The following is a 13,101-nucleotide window of genomic DNA, read 5'->3' on the forward strand; positions in this document are numbered from 1 at the left end:
TTGATTCAATATGATTTTTAAACATACACATGTTAATTTACGGATTCAGTCATGAATTTCCATCTTTTAGTGGAAAGGTTCAGTATAGCAAGCAGAGGTCTTCCACTTTCCTCTGAATTACGGAAGAAGGATGACTTGGTAAATTTCAGGGTTTTTTCCCACTCCATGTTAGAGTCAAAGAGACTGTCACTATTTTTAGAATGATAACCATGAACTAGAGTGGTTTATTTTCCAGACTGCATTTAGGTAAATGGGAAGAGAGTGAGGTTTCACTTCGTTCTATGAGAGATATTTAAACACATAGGTCTATCCTCGTTCAAGTTATAAATCTTACCATATATCCCTGTTAAAATGTGCCTTACTGAATAAAATTAGCTAGCAGCTAAATTAATGGACTATTTACCAAAGGAAGCTAATGCACAAACACCTTGACTCTCCCTCACAGCAAGTGCATTCAGGCAGTAATAATAATAGACATTATTTCTATTTACAGATGACAACTATGCACTTGACATATGTTACTTCACTTAAATTCACAATAGCTACAAGAGAAAGCAATTTCCTTTTCCTTTGTTATGGTCATAGGAACTGTCAGAGGCTGCACTCTAAGCAGAAATTCTCATCTCACCCCCAGTGATAATTTACTCTACATACTCAGGAAAAGAAAATCAAACAAAACTCTTTAATGATAGCATATGTTCATCTCTGGTTAATGGCCCAAGAAGAGGTAGCCACAAACAGATTTTACTAAGTTACACATCCAACTTAGGCTTGTGTATTCCATATATGCTGTCACCCTTAAATCCTTTTCTGGTCCCGGCCAGGTTACACATTGAACAATTTAAATAGACACAGGAAATTTCAAGTCTGTCCACCTGGGCAGATGGGAGATTCTTACAGGAAAGATATGGCCAGAATTGTTTCTTAATACACCAGTATTCTCTTGTCAGCTGGCGGAATTAGGCCTTTCTTAAAAGAACTGGAGGCTTTTTAGTAGAGCAGAACTTTATAGTGTCTGTCATCCTATGCTGCCCTCTTCCTCTGAGCTGCCCCTTAGAGGCATGCTCTTTGATAAAGAGATGGGCCTAATGGCTTGTTGTATGTCAGCGTCATCTCCTTCTGTTATAGGAATAGAACCTAATTGGAGGTCAATCTTGGTGACCAAACAGAAGCAGAAAATTTCTTGGCAAGCCTAAACTTCGATTATGGTACAATATTTTTTTTTTCATATGGTTTCTAACAAGCCTTGGTCAGTGTACTATTTATTGCTTGTCAGATTAGAGTGAGTGTTCCTTCAGCTAACAAACATGGTCAGTGGACTACTCATCCCCCAGTCCTATTGGAGGCAGTGCTCCTTAGCTAAATTCAATGTAAATTAATGTTTCTCAAGCAAGTTTATTAGTAAATTCTTTATTGTAACAATTTTGTGACTTCAATTTCTCCTGCATCAATACCAGGTAAGCTCATTTGTGATGGTCGCAGGAACAGCCCAGGGCCAAATACCACATAAATGACACAGTACAGTTCAAACAATGTACAACCATCTGGCCCTGGGATGCAGCACCTGTCTCTGTGCTTACAGTTTGAAAGATTTATCTCCAGCACTGGTAATATCTAAAACTTCATAGACACAGTGATGTTTTTGGACCTTGCAGAATTACTGTGAGTTGCTGCTAAACTTAAGTCATGAATACACTTCAGAAATATCAGCGTGCACATTAAGCTGTGATGCTTTAGTCACAGTGCAGGAGGCTCTGGCTTCCCTTTGACTGACAAGTGGCCTCTCCCTGGGACCCTTCCAGAGCCTGCCAGTGAAATCTATGCCAAAAGAAAAGATATTAAAGCAATTAATTTCGGGCCCCAGGCTTCTGCTTGATCTCATCTTCTGAGGTGAGAGTGTGTTTGAAAGCCTGGCATCTATAACCAAGCCCCCTCTGAGCTTCAGAAGATGGCTCTCGTCCTAGTTCCCTGCAGGATGTGCCACTACAAGCCTGAACCTGTCCTGCACAGCTTTCTGCAGCTACCACCACAACAGATCATGCACCCGGTCTCCTGAGTATGTCGTTTAGAAAAGTTAACTAACGGTCCTGAACAGTTTTAGAAGTTTTGACACAGCCAAGGAATGAGGTAGCTTGCAAATGTCTTGGAAGGGGTGGTAGCTCATTATGAGGTTCTCAGTGCCAAACTCTTTGCTTCTGTTTTCTTTCAGTCTGAAAACCATTAGTTTCCCTTTATTTCTATTGGCAAGTTTGCTATATGGAAGATCCTCTGACTTGTTCATGCTTGGAATTTCCATGTGTACATGTTGTCATGCGTCCTGGTATAAAGCCAGACATCTTTGTTAGTTTTGCCTCTGTCTTTTCCTCTAGGTATTTAAAGACACATTTGCAGCCTGCTGTTTGGCAGTCTACTGGCGTTCTTTGCACTCATCTTTTGGACTGGACAGTATTCTTGAGCATGCAAATTCACATTTTCTGTCCATTTAGGATAATTCTTTCCCTCTTTTAACTCAATGTTATGAAATCCATTCCTGGAATTCTACCTTTAGATTTGCATTTAAAAAAAAAAACAAAGACACTTACAGGAAAATATTCATGTTATCTCACCCACTCACTGACTGCTTAACTCTAAATTATGATTGTTTAGATTTGATGTCTCCTACGGATCAGCTTTAGTGTTCATAACTATAATATTTACTTATTTTGTTGCCTGATTTTTTGCATCTTTAAAATTTTTGGAGCTTTCCTTTTTAAATTTCTAAGTGTATTTACTTTTTGTTTGTTCTTTTTTTTGAAAAGTAACATTCTATGAAATTGTTCATACTTTCTCTTTTAGTACAAGGTCTCCCTATGTAGACCAGACTGGCCTAGAGATTCACACTGCTTCTTATTTACTAGGATTTAAAGCATGCCCTACCACACACAAGTCATCTCTGGTCTTGTAAAAGTAGTTTATTTCTATCCTAAGGCTATTGTTGAGTAACTTCAATGTTTTGGTCAACTCTTGGTCTCTTTCTATTCTTATTTGTTTTTTTTCTTGGGTTTTGGTCAGTAGATAATATATGCATTTTTGTGTCAGAACTAGGAAGGCACTGCCTTAAGCATCTATCTCCCTTCCTGCTGCCTTCTCAGTGGACTTAAAGAAGTTATGACCCTTCATCCTTCTAACCTTTGTCACTTACACAAGTCTACCTCTCAGCTGTAGCACGGAGACACTGGTAAAAAATCTTTCCCTTTCATCTTTTCTCAGCTAGTTTTTCAGGACCCTTCTGAATGGATGTATGTCTACTATGCGACTTTTCAATCAGATATACTTAAATGTTTAATCAATTAGAAAAGCTGATACATTATTCTAGTCATCAATAAAAACTTATTATTGGATTTTAGGAGCAAATTATAATTCACATTAGCAAATAGCAAGATCTTTAGAAAATCTATTTCTAACTCCACTTTACACCTGCCATAAGGAAGTCAATTAAAGGTAGTTGATTACAACAACTGGATATCAAGTACAAAAATGGATACTGACATAAGAATATATTAATTTATATAGACTACTTGTTATATACTTGGATATATATACATATATATATATATGGCATTAATGATCACAATAATACTAGTTCTCAATGTACCAAAAATAAAAATTATCCTAAATTTTACAGTAATAAAAGAAAAACTGGAATATATTATTAACAAACATTTTTCATCAGCTCCTTTTATTTGTGAACTCTGAGTGGCACCTGAGTTTCAGGGGAGTTGATGAAGCAGAATCTGTACCATTGGTATGAAACAGATTCATAAGTCTCCTGGCACTGACTGCAGGTAGGGTTACATACCAGCCAGTCCCAAGCCACTTGTTTAGGTGCATAGATAGTATACCTCCACAGACGTCACTCAAAAACATAAATCAGTTCTAATTGCTCCTATCCCACCCAAATTGAAACTTTGAACATACGTCAACCTTTGGATTAGTTGTTTTCTCTAAAATATGGTCCTGGGTGCTCCTTGATAAGCATTATAAACATACAAATGGAAGTCCATCAGGGCTTGCCTGGAGCTTGGGACACAGCGAGCAGATCAAGGTCAGTCTTCCCTGTTGGTCTGAAAGCTGACTTCATTACGCACTCCTACCTGCAGATGTAGTCACGATTTCTGTAGTGTTTCTGAGGCCCATGAAGTCAAACTGATAGAGCCGCCATGATTTCTGATCAGCTGCCTCAACTGAATTTTTCCTCCAACGATAAATCATTTCTTCTTTGGGGTAGCCATCTAAAAGCAGAGCAGATATTAGCACCTGCAAATTTAGATTCGTAAAATATTATGTCAAAATATGTTTCTGATTGCCTTGTTGTACTTAACAATTTTAAGTCCTGTTTTTTAGAGACACAGAAACTCCAAAATTCAATGGACAAATGACCCTTGACACTTGCCCTTATGATGAACCAAGAATTACTTAGCTAGGAGTTTGGCTATGTTTCTATGGGTACAGTAAGCAGAACTATGCTTTGTTTTGTTTTATGTTTTACCTGAACTATGATGGTGATTGACCTTCTAAGAGAGGAGGTGTTTTCCAGCATCAGCATAAGCACCAGCTTTGTCCTCCTGGCCTAATTCCAATACCTAATATTCATTATTTGCACCATGAAGATGGCCTTCATAATATATATACATATATATATACATATATATAATTTCATGTATGCCTATACATATATAGATTTTAATGAACTATTCTTACAAGGGCTGATGATACTCTCTTCAAGAGTCAAAGACCACCTAACAAAACTCCAATACCAGTCATGAGAAGCCTTCATTTGAATTGTTAGTCAATACTCTGTCTGGTTCCAAAATATAGCCTGTTGTGTTGCCCTTGGTTACCTCCCAAGAGGTAGAAGATAATACTCTATCGCTGAAGAGAATATACAATTCAGAAGCAGGGCCTAGAAACCCTATACCTAGAACTGACCTGAATGTCTCCTCCTTGAGTTATAGCTTTCATGATATCAGAAGGCATCATGGAAGCTTCTAAAGAAGGAAGGCATCCAAGGGTTTTAGCCAACTGTGATTCCTATTAACCAATTCAATTACCAGCATGGCATGATAACCCTAAAAGTGCAGTAGTGGTACACATCACTTGGGGGTAACAAATTGTTCTCTAATTGATCTTTAGATCCACTCACCAAGATAAGAACTATGCTTGGTACTGGGAACCCAATTAACACTCATGCTAGTGTAGTAATGATTATGAAACATCTCAACCATTAATTTGCTTAACCAGCATAATCCCTAACAACAATATATAAACATTTATTATTATAACCACAGATAAGTATAATATATATATAAATATACTATATATATATACACACGTAAATTTGAAACTTAACAACTTTTAAGTGCCTTTGAGTACATTCATACAAATTTACCTTTCCATCTCTATTGTTCTATCTACCTATTTATCTATATCTATCTATCTATCTATCTATCTATCTATCTATCTATCTATCTATCTATCTATCTATCTATCTTTCACACCATAGACATGTACCTTCAGAACTATTTTGTTTTGAAATTACTTTATGCTATTTAGAGAAGTTGTTATTTTGTAAACAATTGGAAGGAGGACTTCTATGCCACTGTTTTCTACACATTCATTTCTTATCCCACTAACAGCAACCACATTTGTAGTTGTGTTTGCTATAATCGACCACTTGCACCAATAGACACAGCATTATCAGCCAGAATCCGCAGTTGGCATTACATACTTCATATTATAGATAGTTATATAGTCCATGAATAGGGCAAACACATATGGCCTGTGTTTGTCATTGGTGTTGTATACATAGTCCCATGGCCTGGAATATCATGTGTTCTTTCTATTCATCCCACAGTTCATCTGGAAACCATTGATTCCTTCTTCATGCCTCTTCAACAATTTGAACTTAGCGCTCATCCCTGGGAGATGACCATTTTGTTCTATCTGCTCAAATGTCATTCACTCTCACTGATGACATTTTAAATTGCAGTCATTGTACTTTTCAAGGCCAAGATTTCTATGGGGGGGGTCTTTTTAAATAGGCTCTATCTTTTAACTAGTTTTATGAGATCTGATTAGAATATTTTCATTTAATTATTTAGATATGATTTTCTATAGAGTTTTCAAAGTGCTTAATAGATTAGACTTAAATATTTTACTAGTACATCTAATGTCTGGGAATCTTTAGTGATATGTGAGTGTGTTTGTGTCCACATGTGAGTGTGTATGTGGTCATATGTGCATGAGCACTGAGAGACCAAAGGACATCTCAGTTTTTTTTTCCCTCAGAAATCAGAAACCATTTGTCTTGTTTTAGGAGTTGGAATCTCTCACTGAACTTGCAACTCTCTAATTCAGCTAGTCTGGCTGGCCAGAAAGCCTCAGAAATTCACTGTTCTCCCTTGTCCCAGTGAAACATTTATTTCAGGCATAATTTTGTGCTTACACAGTAAGCACCTTACTAGCTAAGTCCTTTACTAGCTCCTTCAACAATAATTTCTATTTCAATGTTTATTTTTTCTTTTGTAGGTAGGTACGTTTTTCTATTTCTTTCCAGGTTTGTAACATTTTTAGAAACTAGGCATTTAAAATATAGTATTTTTATCAATTGTTTTAAATTTTCATACCTACATCCAATACATTTTGATCATATTCACTTTCACTTTTTCTGCTATCTAGACCTACCTCTACCACATGCCAACTTTATGTCCTCTTTTATTATTATTTTTTATAACCCACTAAGTACAGTTTTTATTTTCAAAGGATATATGGGTGTGGGATGTGGGCTTCCACACTCTCTTCTGAGGTGGTGCAGAGCAGCTAGGCAGAGCTTCCATGTGCTTGGCTTAGGGCCTGCACTCACCACTGCCCTCCCTGGTCTTCCTTGGTTTCCAGCTTCAAGTTCTTCAACTTAAGTGTGCTCATATCTACATTCATATCACAGAGCACACAGTGGCCAAACTCAGTTCCTTAGGCATTGATTACCTTCCAAAAGCTTTGCTGCCTTGATCTTTGTAGAAATTCAGATGACCACAGTTTTCCAACAAGCATCTGCAAGAGTTTCTGTTGCTTTACAAATCAGTCTGTTAGCTATACCTTTCTTAAGATTTTACTCTCTCTGGTAGGACATTTTATAAGATATCACTTCCTCTGAAGTGGTATAACTCCTTTACAGCCAGTGAGCAGCCTCCACACCAAAGCCATTCAGGCTTTGCAGCCTGTCAATGGACTGGAAGCCACAAGAATCTGGAGCCAGAACCTCCTTCCAAAGTAGCCTGGCAGCACACCGAGACAATATAACCTTTATGGAGACTGCCTATCTGGATATCCTTTCTCCCCTCTTGACATTTTATGTATAATACACTGAATTGAAAATTTTATATAAAACTAACCACTATAGGCCATTCAGCCTACAGTCCCGGGTAACAATCCATCACTGAGGGTAAGTCAAGGCAGGAAGTTAAAGCAGCTAGTCACATCCCTGATCAAGATCATAGAGAAGAAATGACTTCTTGTTAGAGAATGATGCTGCCCCCAAAGGGCTATGTTTTTCTATATCAACTAACAGCCAAGATAACCCACAACAGGCATTCCAATAGGATCTAGATAATTCCTCATTAAGACTCCCAAGGTAATTCTAGATTGAAACAAATTGACAGAACAAACAAGTACATAAGTCGAAAGTTTATGATTTCTTTAACACATATCACAGATGTAGATTAATGCCTAGTTGTCAGTCAGTTTGTGAACAGAAAAGTCATATACTTACCATAACCAAAGATGATCATTGTAAACTAATAAATCTTACATTTTTCCTTCTCTACCTCTAAACAAATTATAAAGTAATTTATTTTCTTAACTAACACTAAATATGCAAAATTCAGCAGTCCTAAGAAGAAAAGCAATGAAAAAAAATGAAAAGCTGTCAACGAGATTTATTTTTATTTTTTAGAGATACATTCTCACTGTGTTGCTCAGGCTAGTTTTGAAGTTGAAGTTGATACAGTTATCTAGATCCACCATGAGGAAAAGTCAACATGCTTTGGCTTAGTTTCTGGCCAAATAAATAGAAAGAATCCTTTAAGAAATGGGAGAACTATCAACCAAAAGCAATGTGTAGATTTTACTGCTGCTGATTCAAACCAGCTGACTATTAACAGCGAAAGAAGCCATGCGTGGCATGCTGATCCATGGTTTTAAGGAATTCTTGCTAACTTGGTGAGGTAGCTATAGTGAGACCTCAGAAGCACACGCCTGCTGGAGGAGTCAAGTCAAATCTGTACTGAAGAAGCCATATAATGCCTTGTGTTCATTTCAGAGTACTGCTTAATAAATTAGAGAGGGAACACATGAAACACAAAGTTTACTTAGCAAATTAAACAGCTATTTTGAAGTTCAGTATATTTATCCAAAAAAAAAATTTATTTGCATGGCATATGTCCTCAGAAATCCTAACATTGAGATGGTATGGTGGCGTACAATTGTAATCCCAGCATTTGGGAGGTAAAATTGAAAGCTTCATGAGTTCAAGACCATCCTTAGTTTTGTAGTGAGTTCAAGCTTAGCTTGAGACACAGAAAACACTCTTCAAAGACTCAAAAATAAAATAAGAAAAAAATTTCTACCTCTGTGTTGTAATTAGGGTTTTATTGATGTCAGGAGACATCATGACCATAACAACTCTTGTAAAGGAAAACTTCCTAAGTTTTTGTTATTGGTTTGGCTTGCAGTGCTGAGGTTTAGTGCATTATTGTCACGGCAGGAAGCATGTCAGCACACGGGCAGATAGGCTTGGAGAGTCACTGGAGAGTTCTACATCCAGATCAGCAGGCAACAGAAAGAAAAAGTACCACTGGGTGGAGCAAGGGCTTCTGAAACCCCAAAGACTACTTCCATAGTGCCACTCTTCCTCTAACAAGGTCACACCTACTCTGCCAAGGCCATACTTCCAAATAGTGCCACTCCCTATGAGCTGATGAGGGCCTTTTTCATTCAAACCAGCACACAAGGGGTTCAGATCTTGCCACCACAGGGTCAGAATCCTATTAAGTATTAGAGGCTCACCCCCCATGATTGTGTCTTCTTTTCAGTGAATTGTGGAGAATGTAGACAGGATTCCTACATTCTAATAGTGCTTTAGTATTGAGAAAAGCATAGAAGTACATTTCATAGATGTAATGACTGTACCTCCCATAGCCCTAGATTTATATGCTAAAGCCATATTTTTGAGTGGCATCACACTCAGAGGTCCCTACTTACAGTGGGATAATTGTTTAAATAGAAAATTCAGTACTTGATCTTTTCCCCCTGTCTATGATCACACATCAGCAAGCAGCCCTTTCTACATATTAAAAATTCCTCTGCAGGCACTCAATCTGTTGAACCCAGGTGGTAGAATTCCTAGTCTGCAGAACAGAGGAAATGAATGTTGGTTAAGCTGTTTGGTGTGCGAAATTTTGTTGCAATGACTTGATATAATCACATATGAATCAATACTGGCTCAGGTGACAAGGATCTCTGAGGTCAGGATCCCACCATTTCCCTCTGGTCTCTTGTCTTCTTATAATTTCAGACCAAGATACAAGAGATTGAGACTCAGAGTAAGGAATTACATTGCACATAGCTTTTGTGAGGAGAAAATCATATTTTCTTTGCCTAATGAGAGTTAAGCAGCACCCTAGTCTGTTTCATTTGACCTACTTTGAGAAGTATGTAGAAGGAGGAGGGGGCAGTGCTGGTTTAAAAAATTTAGTGGTTAGTGGCTTAATCCCTGGAAGCTCTGGTTTGTTGGCATTGTTTTTCATATGAGGTCTCAAGCCCCTTCAGCTCTTTCAGTCCTTTGTCTGATTCCTTCAACGGGGGTCCTGTTCTCAGTTTAGTGGTTTGCTGCTGGCATTTGCCTATGTATTTGCCATATTCTGAGGGGAACACCCATGTCGAAGGGGAGGGAGAAAGGTTAGGGGGTGATGCCATGGAAACCAGGAAAGGGAATAACATTTGAAATATAAATAAGAAATACCCAATTTAATAAAGATGGAAAAAAAAAGAAAAAATTTAGTGGGAAATTGTTCCACGTCTGCTTTTTTTTTTTTGTATGGAAGAAAATTAATTCTTGGGAAGAATTGTTTCTTGTTTCAAGTTGTCAGTGTGCCCATGCACATAATAATTGCTCTGATGCCATGAAATATGTAATTTTCCCAGTGCAAATATCACACACATATACCAGAAGGAGGAGAAGCATCAACCATAAACTTGTCGCTGTTGTGAGAGCCTAGTGTTGAAGACCCATTGCAGTGTGCTGGATATGGTAGAATCTAATGTTGGCTACAAACACTGCATCTGGCACTTAGACTCTTAGACTCTTCCTTAAAATTCTTGACGCAGAGATTCTCAACTTAGTACAATGAGTAAATGGTGTCTTTATTACTAAAGAAAGACCTTCGAATGGGAACTGCTGTCTAACTTTAGGCTAACAGATAACTGGTTTCAGCAGCAAACCACTGAATTGAGAATAGGACCCCCGTTGAAGGAATCAGAGAAAGAACTGGAAGAGCTTGAAGGGGCTCGAGACCCCATATGTACAACAATGCCAAGCAACCAGAGCTTCCAGGGACTAAGCCACTACCTAAAGACTAAACATGGACTGACCCTGGACTCTGACCTCATAATTAGCAATAAATATCCTAGTAAGAGCACCAGTGGAAGGGGAAGCCCTAGGTCCTGCTAAGACTGAACCCCCAGTGAACTAAATTGTTGGGGGGAGGGCGGCAAGGGGGGGAGGATGGGGAGGGGAATGCCCATAAAGAAGGGGAGGGGGGAGGGGTATGTTTGCCTGGAAACCGGGAAAGGGAATAACACTCGAAATGTATATAAGAAATACTCAAGTTAATAAGAAAAAAGTTTAATTCACGATTAAGACTTCTGGGAAGTTAAATACATGTTTCTTTAGTCTTGACATAAAGGTTTTTGATGAAAAAAAAGATATTATAAAAGCCATGCATCTTTCAGGGCTTTTTATCTTTTCAAAAAATTATGGGGCCATTTCAAACTTTCCTTCTAGCCTAGCTCCATTCCTTTTCTATTTATGACAACCTACAGAACTACTCCATATCCACACTATGGGACAAACAATGACCGTACTAGGCCGAGATTCAGCTTATCTCTCTGGCCCATCTCCATTCCTTTGTCACTACTGCTGATCCACAGAACTACTGTATCAGGGAACCCACACCTACTGCACTCGGTTTCCCCAGAGAGGGGAGCACCAATCAAAGTGGGCCACTCATCTAACAAAGTGAAGACAAGAGACCTATACTAAGCATTTCAAGCTCCATGTCTAGGTTCAGCTAAAAACCACAAACATAAACAACCAAGACAATATGCCTTGCCCAGAAGCCAGTAACTCTATTTCAACAGATCCAGAGCAAAGCAATTTAGCTGAAACACATGATCAGGACTTCAAAACAGCAATTATGAATATGTTCTCCAAATGTGAGTACATAGTAGGAGACAAAGCAAGTCTCAACAAGTATAAGAAAATTAAAATAATTCCCGTATTCTGTCTGATCACCATGAATCAAGGCTAGATGACATTCTCCTCCTCCTCCTCTACCGCCCTCCTCCTCCTCCTCCTCCTCCTCCTCCTCCTCCTCAACAACAATGATGACAATGATGACAATGACGACGACGACGGTGACAACAACAACAACAACAACAACAACAACAACAAAAAGCAGAAAGTTTATAAATTCATGGAAGTGGAACAACTCATTGCTGAATGAAAATTGGGTCAAAACAGAAATCAAGGAAAAAAATGAAAAACATTTTAGAACTGAATGGAAAACACACACACACACACATACACACACACACACACACACACACACACACACACACACACACACAACATCCAAACCAATAGTACAAACTAAGAGTGATTCACTGGCAAGTTCAGAGCTGAATAAACACCTTCAATTTTCAATATTCAGCAATATACTTAAAAGCTCTAGAGCAAAAAGAAGGAAAAAAAGATTATATAGGAAAATAATTAAACTTAGGGTTAAAAATCAAATAAAAATAATTATTCAGAATCAATGAAACAACAAATTAATTCTTTGAGAAAAAAATCAATGAAATTGACAATCCTCAGCTAAACTAGCCAAAAGATAGAGGGAAAGAGGACTACCCCAAATTAACAAAGTAGAGGTGAATGAGGGGCATTACAACAGACACTAATCAAATTCAGAGAATCATGAGGACATAGTGTTCAAAAAATACAGATTTCATCAAACTGGAACACCTAAGAGAAATGGATAAATTTCTTGACATATATCTTACTAAAGTTAAATGAAAATGAAATAATCAATTTAAACAGACCCATAATCCCCACTGAAGTAGAAGTAATTAAAAGTCTCCCTTATCCTCAAATGCCCATAGAAAAACAGATTTAAAAAATCTACTAGATTCTTTTTTTTTTATTAACTTGAGTATTTCTTATATACATTTCAAGTGTTATTCCCTTTCCCGGTTTCCGGACAAACATCCCCCTCCCCCCTCCCCTTCCTTATGGGTGTTCCCCTCCCAACCCTCCCCCCATTGCCGCCCTCCCCCCATAGTTTAGTTCACTGGGGGTTCAGTCTTAGCAGGACCCAGGGCTTCCCCTTCCACTGGTGCTCTTACTAGGATATTCATTGCTACCTATGAGGTCAGAGTCCAGGGTCAGTCCATGTATAGTCTTTAGGTAGTGGCTTAGTCCCTGGAAGCTCTGGTTGAGTCCCTGGAAGCTCTGGTTGTTAGATTCTTAAAGAACTACAGTCAATACTCCTCAAAATAGTACCCAAAAGAGAAACTGAAAGGATTTGATTGTTTCATGAAGCCACTTTTGCCTTGATACCAAAAATATATAAAGTCCAAACAACAAGAAATGAAAATTATAGAACACTCTCCTTTATGGACATAGATACAAAAAATTCTCAATAAAATATTTGCAAAATAAATCTAAGAATGCAGCAGAAAGATTATCCACCGTGATCAAGTTGGCTTCATCTCAGAGACGGAGTATTC

General features: G+C 38.0%; 1 protein-coding gene across 1 annotated transcript in view; it reads right to left on the reverse strand.

Annotated features, from left to right (window-relative positions):
* Positions 1 to 13,101, reverse strand: part of Gabrg3 (gamma-aminobutyric acid type A receptor subunit gamma 3) — a 624,026-nt gene that overhangs the window by 57,270 nt on the left and 553,655 nt on the right. The window contains 1 exon segment of the mRNA NM_024370.3: positions 4,134 to 4,271. Coding sequence (NP_077346.3) covers positions 4,134 to 4,271 — 138 coding nt within the window.

This window comes from Rattus norvegicus, chromosome 1 (genome assembly GCF_021556685.1).
Source record: "Rattus norvegicus strain SHRSP/BbbUtx chromosome 1, alternate assembly SHRSP_T2T, whole genome shotgun sequence".
In the NCBI taxonomy this organism is placed as follows: Eukaryota; Metazoa; Chordata; class Mammalia; order Rodentia; family Muridae; genus Rattus; species Rattus norvegicus.